Below are 15353 nucleotides of genomic sequence, written 5' to 3'. Positions count from 1 at the left end.
ATTTCTCAATAATCAAAATAAAGACAGTATTTTTAAAAACTATTTTTGGAAGATAATAGCTTTCCATGAAGGAAAACTATTTTTACAGAATTAAGGCTGATCTTCTGTCCTTGCCTTATATGTTTTGCCTTTGACTCAGTACATCTTTTAATAAACTTTCAAAGGCACCATTGAGGATGAAGTATCAGTCTTGATTTTGATAATTGCTTTAAAGAAAAATATCTCAAGAGCCTAAAGTAGGCTAAAAGTAGGATTTTACACAAGCGTGGAAGTTCTCACATAACGGCAATAACTTTCCATTAGAAACTATATAATAGCGCTTAGGCCATACTCACATTAACTTATTAAGTGCTGCTTCTTTACAAAACATTTGCTTAGTGCTGGAGGATACATGATAGAGGGAACTCATACATGTCTTGCTGACACGCCTCGCTCCCAGGAAACTGTGGGATATAGCGCTGGACATGACGTTACCTTGGGTACATGACAGTCAGCCCCTAACCAGGCTCTGTTTCATGGGCCTAGGTGGCACTCGGTTTCAGTCCTTGGTAAGGTATGAACTTGTGGTAATTGGGGCAACTGCGGCAAATGTTTCCACTCTTCTTTTCTTCCCAGTCCTATCTGACTTTACTGGTGTTGCTTTTTAAATGAAACGAGAGCAATTAAAAACAGTTGATGATGGTGGGCTTATTGGGAAATCTGTTAGTGTTATGGTGTCTAAGTGTCTGACTAACAGGGCCTAGGAGCAACTACATCAGAAAGGTACTTTTCTACTTTTTTCCTTGCAGAATTCTAGGCAGAGTCTGGCGCTGGAGTTGGCTGTCATGTCCAAGTCTGTCAGCTTTTTTTGTTTGAAACAGCAAGGGTAAGATGAACTGCAGGGTAAGATGGGCTGTTTTTGAATACAATAGTCCAGTTATGATACCACTTCTTTTTTCCTTTTCTTTGGTTTTCTTCCTTTTTTTTTTCCCCTTTCTGGTTTTTTTTTTTGGCATTGACGTTGGAAGTTTGGCATAATCTTTCATTTATATGAAGATGTGTTACCTTGCTGGACCAGTTCCTTAAATAATTCTATATAAACACTAAAATTTAACAGGAATAAAATAGTCCATCTTGCCTTCATTCCATTTTACCCAGGAGATTTAAAAGCTTAGTGACCAATTAACAAAAAGTGATTGTTTTGGTACAATGGTATAGTGGATATGGTAAAACTGCTTCTTTGAAAACAAGTTTCTGGATACTTCTGAAAGATCTTACATAAAATTCTTACAATGAAGCTTGAAATTGTTTATTTGACATAATTAGAAATTTCATTCCACTCAATTATAACCTTATGGAAAAAAAATCCATATATGCTAATTTTATTATAAATATTTGTGTTTGTAAATTACACTGAACTTTATTTTTTCCTATTTTTAGTAATTAGGCACAAGAGGAGTGTATGTGCTTCAATTTGTCTCATTAAACTCTAAATTAGCATTAATAATTATGCAAATCACTCTACAGTGTCTGTCTCCCACTCCATTCTTTAGTGCCATGAGCAGGCAACTCCAGCAATGCATTATAATCTACCCTTATCTAGTTTATGCATAGCAGTCTAATATTTTCATTGCTGCTCTATCAAATTAAGTGTGTGGTATAGCCACCCATGTTTATCTGAAATTGTGGGGCTAACTATAGAGATGGGAGATGTTCATTTCTTTATCTAAACAGTCAATAAACAACCCTTTACAGCAATACAAATGGCAAATGTAAAAAGCATATTTCTAATAGATTTCAGATTTTGTATTTCAGATATGAAATACTTTATTTCATATTTGTTCCTTTCATAAATAGCTTATTTTTATTTACTCAAGTGAGTTTTTACAAAATACTTAAATGAAGTTTATTTAGTGCCTTGAAAATAAAGAACTGTATAAGTGCTTCAATATTAGTATTAGCTTAGAGGCTCAGTCCAGCCAAGATTTTTTCTGGAAAGCCAGTTTAAGTAACTGCTTTTTTTACATTGCTATGTATATATATTTATAAATCTTTAAAAGGCACTAATCATTGAGTCTCCCATTACTATGTTTTGATTCCCACGGCTCCAAAAAGATCTGTCTTTATAAGTGTAATCAGTTCTTATTTTTTATTTCAGTTGTGTGTGTTTGTACAAGCAGTACATGTAAGCCTGTAGCTTAAAGATTTTTTTGCACAGTGATTCCATCTCCCCACTGTGGCAAAAAGTGCTGAACACTTACTAATTGTTTTCTGTGCATTGGTGTTTCATCTTTCTCCCCTGGTTTTCGTTAGGTTCTGAGCTCATGCCCAAAGCCCTCTCCACCAGGATAGTGGGAGGCATTTGGTGGTTTTTCACACTTATCATCATTTCCTCGTACACTGCTAACCTAGCCGCCTTTCTGACAGTGGAACGTATGGAATCCCCTATAGATTCTGCTGACGATTTGGCCAAGCAGACAAAGATAGAGTATGGGGCAGTTGAAGATGGAGCAACCATGACTTTCTTCAAGGTAAGCTTTATATTCTGTTTGAAAAGATGCTATGTTTTGTGGGGGGAAGTTTGTGCACCTTGCTAAGGAGCAACAGATATGGTTCCCACTGCTGTCAAAAGCAACGGAAAACCACTTTTTTGAGGATTTGCAAGGAGGCAAAGGAAGCAAATGCAAATCTCTCATAGGAAATAAAAGGTAATGACAATTTTCACTTGAAGAATTGAATGTGGAGTAGGTAAAGAAACCTGAACACTTTGCTCAGACAGATCTCCTACAACCATGTACAAGATGAGTTTTGTTGGATTAAGAGTTACAGTGTCAGTTCAACAGCATTATACTGAATTGTACTCTTTGTTCAAGCAACCAGACTATGCTAAGGGTGTTAGTGGCTGGACTGAGAAAAACCTTTTAGACTTCATATTTTTGAGAAACATTTGAATAAAATTTGGGGTCCATATAAAAGCTCAGATTCTTACAGATTTCTCTTCCTTTTACCCTGTTACTGAGATAATTCAATTTGAAATGTAGTGAAATATGCTGCTGGATTAGAGAGAAATCTTTATTTTCTATCTTCATCAAGCATTTAAGTGGGTTTCAATTAGTGAGAAGTATGCATGAAGGGAGAGAGGATGGTTTGTTCTGTAACTCCTTGTGTTTGATAGCACAGAGGTGTTTTGGATCTTCCAGAGAGAGGTGTTTAAGAATATTTATCTGATCTTTGGTACATTTTGAAGGCTTTTAGCTAGTATATTCCATTTTTATGAGTTATTATGCTGTCACCTAAAGCTTTGTGGTGTCTGTTACGTTGGCATTTGAAATTAGACAAACAGGTCTAAGGTAACTTGTCAGCTGGTGCAGAAATTGAAGAATGTTTGCTCAGTTCCTCCCATCAGATTCAGAGAGCACAAAATTTGTTGAGATATCAAGGTTAAAGAGTCACTATTTAATATTATGTCCTTAGAGACAATCGAAGTGTACACATAGCTTTAGTTTTTAAAAGTAATTATAGGGCTTTCAGCTTTTGCTTGGAAATAAAAATCAATTCAACTTCATCATCTCGGAAGGCTTCAGGCTGCTTAAGTTATAGCATACATTGGGAAGGTTCTGAGTATTTTGACCAGAATACCTGTTGGAAAAAGAGCTGATGAAGTTAGCAGTAGTAACAAATCAAGTAGAAGTCTCTTGATGACAGGAAATATGCGAAACAGTTAAAAGAAACACTATTGAAAATGTAAAGACTAAGGTTTTTAAAAGAGTCAAAATTATTTACGTATCAGGACATAAAGAGTTGACACAAGGTATTTACTGAGTTCCCAGAAAACACCATAGGGCTTTAATTCAATTTTTGTCTGGCAGAAACCTTTGAAATTGTTGTAACTCAGATTCAAACTGTGGACTCTAAAATGTTAGAAAGCAAGTTTAAATTAGCAGTATCTCTCCTTCTGGTTGCCAAAAGCACTTTTCTCTGCATCTTCTTAACTTTTAGCTTTCCTTCTCCCCACCCTTAATTTTCTCTCTTATTCACTCTTTTTCCTTTTTTGTATGCACATAATCTGTGTTTTTTTTAAACATACAGAGACTATTTCTCTTTCTTGGAATGTTTTTCCCCTCTGCATATCAATATACTGCTCTCTTTTCTGCAGAATTCTTTTTTTTTGCTCTTTTTCTTCTTCTGTTTCTATTTTTCTAGATATATTTTGTGTTTATCTAGTATATTGTATCCAAGAGCTAGAGAGGACTTACTTCTAATGAAATAGCAATTGCACATCCTGCATAAAAGATTTTTGTTTGCAGTTGAAATAACCTAGGTTTATACACAACAGAGTTATGGTGTCAGATCACATAATTTGTTATTGTTTTTAGCACATTAATGAATTTTTATTCTTCATTATGAATGAAAAAAAAGAAATCAGAACAAAATGCAGGATTTGTTTATTCAGCTGATACATTTTATGTCAACTTAAGGTTTATTCTGTTGAACAAACATTTTCTGGGCTATATGTATGAACAGATCATGGTTAGTAAGTGTTTTGTGACATTAAAATTAATTGATAGGAACTTTTGTTCCAGCTAGCAACCATATGATTCCAAATATTTTTCTGATATTTACTATCTTATCTAGTAGTATGTGAACCAATTGGTATTATTTACTTAATGAAATGGATCCAAACTTAAGCATTCGAAGTAACTACAACTGTTCTTGTAGTTCAGCTAATAAGTGAAAATCATTCTTAAAAGAAAAGTAAATGGAAACTATACAAACTCATTTGATTCATTCCAGACTTTAAATATTGACTTAAAATGTACTACTGGAGTTGAATAGCTCATAGATACTACTACTAAATAATGATATAAAAACCACTTAAGAACAAGAAACTGGTAATGGAAGACAAAAACTATCAGAAAAATATCTTAAGTGGCAGAAGTGACACTGGAGGTAGTACTATAGAAAAGTATAGGTAGTATAGAAAAGTATAGGTAGTATAGAAAAGATAGAATTGCATATGTTTTCCGCATTGTGTGTAAAAAAAAAAGGGATAAATATTCACATTTTAAATTCCTTTCAGAATATTTTCTGTTTTATCAGTAAGCTAAAGGATGGTTTTAAATTTTATGTATTATATTCTATGATACGTAGACAACTGAATATCAAGTAGCAAGAAACACTGCCTTTTCATACAGCATTAGGGAAACTATTAATGAACTATTGTGTCCTACTCTGGTGATCACACTTCAAAAATGTCTTTAAAATTGGAAAGAGTTCATTAAAGGTGAAAGAATGACTGTAGGTCTGGAAAAAAGCACTGTAGTTAGAGTCTAAAGAAGATTGGTCTATTTAATCTGCTGAAAAGGTTAAGAGGTGACTTGCATGGTCTGTAAGCATCTTAATGCGAATGAGACTTCTGACAGTAGATGACGTTTAATCTAGCAGAAAAAGGTATAATGAGATCCAATGTTTCAAAACTGAAGTTAAGCGAATTCGGACTAGAAAAAAGGTGCATATTTTTAAGAATGAGAGTAATTAACCACTGGTACAACTTATCTAGGAGAGGGCTGGATTCATCTATCACATGAAGCCATTGTGAGGAAAATAGGTACAGCATAGCCCAAACACGTTATGCTTTTGATTTAGAAGCTATTCAATGAAATAGAGAACCTTCATTATGCAGGAGCTCAGATTAGATTTTAGTAGTCCCCTCCTACTTCAAAAAGCTATGAGAGTATGACTTTGGGGGTGGGAGGGAGTGGTGCACAAAGATGATTGAGAGCATAAATTTATCATCTATGTGTATGTTTTTCCTTAGATGCTTTGACTTGTTTTAATGAGAGTGGATTGAGTAAAACAGTGGCATTATGTTGCAACACGAAATGAAGGCACCAGATGGTTTCCTAAAGTTAAATGAAATTATCATATCTTGGTAATAGTTATTAGTTCCAATCACAGTGAGGTTCGGTAGCTGCCCATGAGACTGACAGCAATTTCTGCATAAATTATCTATATAGCAGTCCAATGAATTATTTAATAAAATACTTTGGAACCTGGCCAAAACTGTGTGGTACTAAAACAAAAGAAGAACGTTTTTCGGAGGAGAACATAAATGGGAATCAGACAAACAAACTGTTAGATGAATACCAGTTAAAGTTAAAATCTTGGAGAGCACAGGGGATAGATGTTGAAAATGTTGTTACCCTTGTGAGTTAAACTTCCTTGTGAAATATGAAAAAGGAGACTCTTCTTGCCAGAAGTTTATTAGGTCTTCCAGATCATTGTATGCCTCCTCATGGTCTGAGAAACATGACATTGCAACTCCTTTTTTAAGCCAGAAAATGAAGGAAATTTTCAGTGCTCTCTTCAAGAGAGGTTTAGGTCAGATGTTAGGAAAAATTTCTTCACTAAAAGGGTTGTCAAGCATTGAACAGGCTGCCCAGAGAAGTGAAGGTATTTAAAAGACGTGTAGATGTGTTTCTCAGGGCATGGTTTAGTGGTGGATTTGGCAGTGCTAGGTTAATGGTTGGACGTGATGATCTTAAAGGTCTTTCCCAATCTAAATGATTCTATGATCCTCTTAAGATGTACTTAAATAGTCTGAGCATGGAAAGAAGGTAGTTTTACAAGACTGTTACATGCCTGGTGGGTCTGGTGGTCCATTCATTGAGAACAACAAAGAAAACCTTAGTATTATCCAAGAATTAGAAGGAAAGAAATGTGAAAGGAAATTCTAAGCCATATCTGCTGCTAGGCTTGTAGTTTCCACTCCTGATATTTGTTTTGGTGTTTCTCAAATTGTGGCGTTTTTCTTAGTTACGAACTTCTCATCCTTTCTCTTGGTGCCTTTTGTCACTATTGGCCATTTTCAAGTTTTAGAAGCATGTCTTCCCTCTTGTTTGGAATAAAATAAAGAACATTTATTATTTTCATGAAAGGTACTTATCTCACACTAGGTATTCTTGGATAAAAAATCTCAAATGTTTGATTACCTCTGATTTCTGTGGTCTCTCGGTCTATGTTTTTCAAAATCCAGTGTCTGTTTTCTTGCTGAATAACAGTTCTGAAATTGAGAAGGACAATGCTGGTTCCACCCTGCTTCTATTTGTATCACAGTTCTCCATATTCACAAAGAAACTACTACAGCACATATGCTTATATGTGGTCTACAATTTAAAGATTTTTTTTAATGAAGTTGCTGTGTGCCTTTGTTTTTTTAATAGTTTTTCATATCTGTACTTTTCAATGTCAGATTTTTTTCCTTCTATGTTTTTGTACAGTACTATGCACAATGGGACTTTTCGCAGTTATGGTTACTATCCATTGCATACCAAATAGTAAAAAACAAAGTAATTTTTCATTTTCTAATAGCAGTACATTAGTGTCATTACTTCTATATCATGAATTAAAGGTCTTCTCTGCTCTCTGTGAGAGTCATTTATTTATATCCTTGTTTTGCTAATAAGGAAGATGAAGCACTAAAAGGGAACGCAACTTTTTCAAGATCACTTGGTGAAAGGTAGATAGGGGACTAATTCAGGAAAGCTGACTCACACACCTTAGAATTATCTGACAGACTATTCTATTTATCATTTACGTTTGCCAGTTTCTTTCCTTTTCTTCTTCAGGACCCATTTTTAGACTCCAGCTCTACTTTTCTACATTATCTTTCATTTTGTTCTGCACTGCTTTTTCTCCACAAAGATCCATGCTACTGACACTTTTCAGTTCCAACCCCACCCCCACTTTTTACCTTAGCCATTTTGTTACCACCTCACTCATGAAATTTTGGGGGGCAACAATTTAGCCCTTAGTGTCTATCTTCCTCTTCCAAATTCAAAGCCTATTGTTAAAAGAAATACCATGAAGCTCTACTTATACATTGCAAAATCTCAGAAATGGTCACTGAACACTGAAAGAAGGAGTTGTCTGGGAGTATGACTTCTTTCATAAGTGAAACAATAGCAGCAAGAATAAAGGTATGAATGCCATTTGTCATGAGTGATGTTGGCATTCACATGCATAAAGCCAATATAAGTTCAGTACATTTTTCAAACCTGGTTTTGAACATTGTAATAGGGAAATTATGTTTAGCTGTTTAACAAATAGGTATGCATGTACAAGCACATGGGCATATACACACATAGAACCTTTAGCTGAATGCTGCAAATAAAACATTATGAATTTTAGTGGTGTGTATCAATTATTTGGTGGAATTGTTGCAAGTCAAATATGAAAGAAACACCACTTCTGAGCTTCTCAAATATCCTCTGACTGACAGTTACTAATGGAAAACAATTTTTTGAGCCTCAGCCTCCATGTGCTGACCTGGAAAATGCTTAAAAAATAATTAGTAGCAGATACCACAGATACATGTTCAGTTTGTTTTAAAATTATTTCACTTTACAGATAAGTTGCATTTGAATGTAACAAATACAGATTTGTACTTATGAATAAAAACACGTGTCACTTTTGACTAAAAAGGGAATTGAATATAAATACCATGTAATTATTTTTAATTATTTTTGATCACCATGGTTTGGGCCTATCTGCTAGAAACTCATGCAGTCGAAATGCATTGTTTCCCTTTCACATGGTTATTACCTCTTTGCAAGAACACCTAATAAGTTAACCACTACTACTTTGAATGTACAAAAAGAGCAGGCACAGTTTCAGACCTGTAAAACAAGGTCTGTGGTTCCTCAATACACTTACAAGAACTGAAACTGTAATGACAGAGTCTGTGAAAATGAGATACAGGCTTTGTGCAGAGACCTCAAAACACCTCTGCCTCACTGAGTTCTACTTATTTCTTTAAAAAATCAAGGAAGCTAGGTAGAGGTAGGTAGGTTAGATGATGCATTGATGCATACTAGAATGAGGGCAGCAGTACATTTGAATTCTAAATAGAAGAAATTCACATAAATTTGGTACTATTAAGTTCTTTGAGGTGACCTATCTTTCTTTTGAATCTGAGGGCAGAAAGCAGAACTAATTCACATAAAAGGTGCCATTCTAACCAACTATCTAAGTACTGGGACAACATGGCTGAAATGGTTTTATGCTGTTTTGACCCTTCCCCTTTTTCTGGGGTTGTCATAACCATTACTGTTCCTGCAGTAAATAACAGCATATGTTGGCTGCCTGTTGCATCTCAGTGCTGAGGCATGAAAGTAAAAATAGATAGAATGTGGTAGAAATCCATTACCTTTCCACCCTTGCCTTTGTCCGTGCCTGTGCCTTTTCCCTTCCTTTTCCCCATTCCCCATTCCTCATTCCTTATACCCTTTTCCCAGGTTCCTATATTATGGGCTGAAAAAGATGAACACAAGAACTAGTCAACTTTTCATTTCTACAAAGATTTATACTGCATTGTGCCATATATCCAGATAGTAAGTACTCTTAATAAGCTGCTGGATAACATGTGGCATTCATGAATAATTATCCTCCAAAATCACAAGTTTCGTATTTATCATTTACATCTGTCTCCAGCTACAGCTCTTAGAAACTGATGAAACATGTACATGTTTTTGGGGTCCTCTCAAAGAAAGATATATAACTTTAAAGAGAAAATAAGATTAGTCATTCACAGTAATTCGCATATTGAATTAAATATTTAACATATGAATTGGGTTGCCACCAGTTATTTTTGAAAGGAAGTCAGAGAGAGACATAAAAAATAAATTAAAATTGGCATTAGGAAAAGTCTTCTTTGTCTGTGGATCAATTAATATTTTCCATACCTCAGCATCTGTTTCTGCCTTACCCTAAATATTCATAGGGGAAAAAAATTTATGCTGATCTCCCCACAGAACTCTCAGGTGGGCTAAACTATGTAACCTATGGTCCAGTCTGGCTTCGGTGTTCCATAAGTATTTCTCAGTGTGAATATAATGTAGAGCTAAAGTGAACATACCAGCAAGAAGGTGAAATTTGTATTATTTTTCAAAATTGCATGTGACAGCAATATGCATTAATTAATGCACATGCATTAATGATCCATACTGTAGGTACATGATGGATTTTGTCTGAATAAAGCTGCTCTTTCTCAGTGTATGGTAAAATATAGGAAGACCTAATTGCCACTTGGACAGAAACACAGGATACAAGAAATCAGAGCCCAGTGGGGGAAAAATCCTAAGCTGTACATTTGTCCATAGAAAGTCAAGCCTGATGATATACAAATATTATCCAGACCACATTTTGAATCCTAAATTGAGTCGGGATTTTTCATAAGCAAAAGACAAGAATTTCTACCAAATGTAGCTGATTCAGAGGAGTGTTATAATCCAGATATTTGAAAAATAATCTTACAGTTAGGAGAAATCCATTCTGTCTTTTTTTTTTTTTGAGAATGTATAGAGATGCCACTGAAGACAAGAAAAGTAGGGGCTTTTTCCTTTGAAGTCACATGAACCTTAGTCACTACTAATCACTGCAAATTGCTTGTGGTCATATCTCTCAGTAACTTTCTTGCCGTGTTGTTTTAGGATCAACTTAAACCAGTCTAACTGTGAGTAGTTCAAACTATTCTCCTGCCTTCAACCTCAGGCTCTGTTGACTCTACGTATCATAGAGCTGTGGCAAGAGTCAGTCCAGTTTTCTGACTGAAATGAAAATTAATCTTTTGTTGTTTTTGTTGCATGTTTACTTTTCAGTTGTGAAGAAAACTTCTCTTTTTGCTAGAACGCTAGAACTGATTTGAGGTGAGTAGAGGGTGTCCCTTTCCATGGCAGTGTGATCTTATATCACCCTGCTAAATGTGAAAGCTACTGGGAATCCACACCGTTTGGGAAGTGAGTTCTGTTGCTTAGACATTTGGAGGTGTGAGGATGAGAAGATCAACAGCAATGTAATTGTTGATACTTCCAGAATGTATGTTGTCCTTATGTACTATTGTAGGTTTTGTCTTAACTGGTAAGCCATTTTGTTTCTTTTCTCTCCCCTGATGCACTTTGCTTTCTGGCCTCTTCAGGGCCTGTAATGGCACTGCCAACAGGATCAGCTGTAAGAGAATTACTGAACCCTGGGTTCTGATCATAGGTGTGGCTGCAAGGCTTTTTCCTCAGAAATGTACAACCTAATTGCTATCTAGCCTTATCACCTTTCTCTCCTTCTCCTGCTGCTTTCCCCCAAAAGGCAGGGCAAGAACTCTTTCTTTTTCCTTTCTCTTTTCAGTTTTTTTCTCTTTATGTCTATCTTTAGATCATGAGCAAGGTGAGAAAGGGAACTCAACTAGATCATAAAGATTACTTCAACTGCAAACAGCATTCTGTATAAAAGATTTCAGAGTTAGGGTTTGTTTAGGAAGTTGAAAGTACATCTGAGAACATTTTTAACTATCAGAGTCTGAAAAAAAGTCATCTTGCTCTTCAAAACAAATAGATCTATCACCAAGTAGCCGTGTAAAGTTTGCAGATTTGATCTATGACTCATCCTGGGAATGTGATTCAGAAACAATTCACCAGAGTGAACTGTCTCTCAGTTTAGAACGTTTTGTGAGAGATCCTGCTGTATGAGCAACCTTTAGTGTTGATTTCCTGCCCACTGAAGCAGCCTGAAAGCCTCCATTCATTAGCAGAGGTGAACTCGTGGTTCCGCCTTGTCAGTTTATATATGATGATACTAAGGTGTTGTCCAACTGCATTAGCATTGCTTTATGTAGAAAAATATTTCCAGTGCCAGAATTGCCCTGGACACCACCTAAAGTCTTGTTATACTTATGAATTTCTTCTCCGTATTTATTTCTTGCTCCAAATAGAATGCTTGTTGAGATTGGTTAAACTATCCTTTTTGCAATATACCTATGGTAATAATTACATATGCTTTATTGGAAATGGATGCCTTTTAAGCACTTTTCAGTATCCATGCATTTATTAAATTTGTATTTAATGTATTCAAGATCTGTAATCTGCACAAGATGGATTACTGATTTACACAAGAGGTATAATAAATGATGCTTTAGAATCATAGAATCATAGAATCATTTTAAGTTGGAAAAGACCTTTAAGATCACCGAGTCCAACCATTAACCTAACATTACCAAGTCCATCACTAAACCATGTCCCTAAGTGTCACATCTACATGTCTTTTAAATACCTCCAAGGATGGCGACACAACCATTTCTTTTTACCCTCAAGCAGATGAATACTCCCGCCCAACTTGGTGTCATCTGCAAACTTATTGAGGGTGCGCTAAATCCCCTCATCCAGATCATTGATAAAGGTATTAAACAGAACTGGCCCAAATACTGAGCCCAGAAGAACACCACTTGTGACTGGCCACCAACTGCATTTAACTCCATTCACCATAACTCTTTGGGCACAGCCCTCCAGCCAGATTTTACCCAGTGAAAAGTACACTCATCCAAGTCATGAGCAGCCAGTTCTTTACGATCAGAGTAGCCTACTGATCAGAGGAGTATCTGCTCATGAATATTTTGGACCAAAGGTAAACCATATATTTCTTAGCATTTTTTAATTTGTTCAGATATAGCATATGATCTTTCAATTTACTCATCAATTTATTGTATAGGAAATTATGGGGGATTAATTTTTTTCACATCTTAAAAGCTGAAACAGTTACTCATAATAATGGGCATGATGATGTATAATATGTTCTTTTATGCTGAATTTGACTTAAGCTCTCATAATAGATATTTAAATCTAATTGGCAACCAAAATACAGATAAGTCACTATGTGAATTCTGTTGTGAATCATTGTGATTTGAGGGGAGCATGAGAGCTTTTATTATATTAATACATACTATCAGTAAATTATTATTTCTAGTTAGAAACTAAGCATTGTGAGAATTAACAAAGGACGTAGTATTGCTTACCTTAAAATATTTGTATTTGAGTAGTCTTTCTTTGCATTTGAGAACTGAAATCATCTCACCCTCAATGAGCTACAAAATACAGCAAATATCCTGGAGATCTTTGAAGACTTGACTTTTTTGGCCTTTCTTTGAAGAACTCTTACTTTTTTATGCAACAGAAGGCCAGTGGTAAGATAGAAACTATTCTGTTCCTCTTTCCGTTGCTCTCACAGTCTTTCTTTTTCTCTGTCTTTCATTTTTTACATTTTGATACAAAAGACACTTGCCTTCCTTGACTTACAAGGAATCTTCCAAAACTCTTAAGAAGCTTCTATATGACTTGTCGGATAGAAGTTTCATGTACTCTTTCATACATTTCCACTTTCTGAAAGAGGAAGATGCATCCCTAAAGGAACTTTCTGTGAAGATGGAAGACTAGCACCAAACATTTTCAGTGATTTGTTAGGAAAGCTGTCTAGCTCTTCTTTCACCCTTTTACCTTGTCTGGCAAAGAAGCTCTGAGAATAGTTTCTTTGATGTTACATCTATCTAAGCCTATCCAAGTAGTTACTGTTCAAGTGTATTTTTATTCAGGTTGAATTGCTGAGGAATTTACTTGGATTGAATAAAAACGACAGTTTGTTTCCTTAATTTATTTTATGGCTACACCTACTATTTCTGATGCAGCTTTTTCTCCTTGATGTACAGAGACGCTGAACATGGGTCATTATAGATGTGTAACCCAACAACAATATTCTAGTCAGAGGTTTGACTACCCATAAAATCAGAAGTTAGCAGAGAAAACACTGAAATTTCAGTTATAACTTCCTCTTCCAGTCACAGGTGCCGCATGCAAGAAATCTCTCTTCTGAAATTAAGAATTTTTTTTTTTACAATCTGTTAATAATGAAGAAGATTTGACTGTCTCAGTGGCTGTTTTTTTAAATCAGATCATCAAAGATGAAAGGAGGATCAAAGGGAAACTATAAGGCTCATCTCATAAGCAGTATTGAGGCTTTTTTTTTTTACGTTCTTATTCAGCTAATAATGGATTTCTGGGTTTATTTCCAAGGTAGAGCTTGATTTCTAAATACTCCATGTAAATTTCGTAACACTTCCAAAAGACATTAAGACTCTTAGTCTTAATCTTCAGGTCTTCAATTTTCCTTTCAAGAATAGAGAATTTGTTAAGTTGAATCTCTAACTTTTAGCGGAATAAATCTAACAGCAAAACCACCAGAACCTACAAAAGTTGCAGTTGTCATATCGTGTGATTTGAGATGTTTTCTGTTATTTTTACATTTGTTGACATTACTGATGGCATCAAGTCATTAAAACCCTCGGGTTACTATATATTTCTCATCCAAATTTTTAATATTCTATTTTCTTACACAGTATTGCAATACACAAACCTTATTTTAATAGTATTATCAACTGTTAATATACCTAGTTTCACTTAATAGTTAAAATGTGTAACAAATGTAATTTATTATTCTTTTATAGATATAAGAATTGTAAAATGAAGCATGGATTCCCTAAAATGATAATGAGTAAAGCCAGGAATAGGCTGTATTCCTAAGTTTCTCAAAATGCATAGAGTAGGACTGTACTAGCCATAGGTTGGTAAATAGTAAATTTACCAATAGATTGGTAAATCTATTGGATAGAATCTCAGCTGTTGTCTGAGAGAATTTAATAGGAAGACATAATAAGATCCTGTGTTTTGGTATCAAAGACAGAAAACAGATCCCCTCAGATGATTTGTTTTACTAGGAAAGGTGTAGTTTTTGAAACAGGTAGGACAGGTTTCTCCTCACTCCAAAATGTAGATGCCTGCTCTCCTTTCAAGTAGTCATCTAGTTGCCTTTTGTTGGCACTGGAAAGAAATTGAAAACCACCAGAAAGCAGTTCTCCCACACTGTCTTAAGTAACTGTTCTACAAGGACAGTGTTCTCCAGAACTAGAGGACTTTTCCCATTGACTGTAGGGAAGCTTAGATTAGTACCTACGTCTACATGCCTAATGTGTAGATGCCTACAAGTATGTAAGATGAATCTTAGAAAATTTCTGGGCACTTTTTAAGCACTAGGCAACTTTCATATATGTATAAACTGTAGTATGACTGTAGGGAGAGGCTGTGATTAAAAAATATACATGTATGAAATAATTAATTTTACAAGGAATAATATGAATAATTCTAATCCATAATAAAACCATAAATAAGAAAATATTAGTACAACCTGAAAATCATAAGATGGAACTATATGCTTATTTCTTCTTTCTTCTTTCTATGCTTCTTTCATAAATAGGTTCCCATTGATTTCAGTAGGTATTAGGTGTTTCGATACCTTTGTGAACCTAGGCTTAAAGACATACAAGGTTAAAAAAAAGAAGAGAAAAAGGAGCTAATTCCATGTAAGACTACACACAGAACAAATTTTGGCCATTAAAGCTTAAAGAGTTTGAAATTGTACAAAAAAAAAAAAAAGAGAAAAAGAAACTCAGTTAAATGTTACACATCCAGAGGCTTGGACTAGAAGAAAACCAAAGTAAAATG

The 15353-nt window shown here is 35.0% G+C and overlaps 1 protein-coding gene across 1 annotated transcript in view; it reads left to right on the top strand.

Moving 5' to 3' along the window:
• The window catches only part of LOC104623271 (glutamate receptor ionotropic, kainate 2), a gene marked incomplete at its 5' end in the record, with an annotated part of 143488 nt that overhangs the window by 51868 nt on the left and 76267 nt on the right, over nucleotides 1-15353 (top strand). The window contains one exon of the mRNA XM_010290314.1: nucleotides 2293-2510. Coding sequence (XP_010288616.1) covers nucleotides 2293-2510 — 218 coding nt within the window. The remainder of the gene's footprint in view (nucleotides 1-2292; nucleotides 2511-15353) is intronic.

Source organism: Phaethon lepturus, unplaced genomic scaffold (assembly GCF_000687285.1).
Source record: "Phaethon lepturus isolate BGI_N335 unplaced genomic scaffold, ASM68728v1 scaffold1957, whole genome shotgun sequence".
Lineage (NCBI taxonomy): Eukaryota > Metazoa > Chordata > Aves > Phaethontiformes > Phaethontidae > Phaethon > Phaethon lepturus.
Note: the sequence above shows the minus strand (reverse complement) of the source record. Positions and strands in the feature narration are given on the sequence as shown.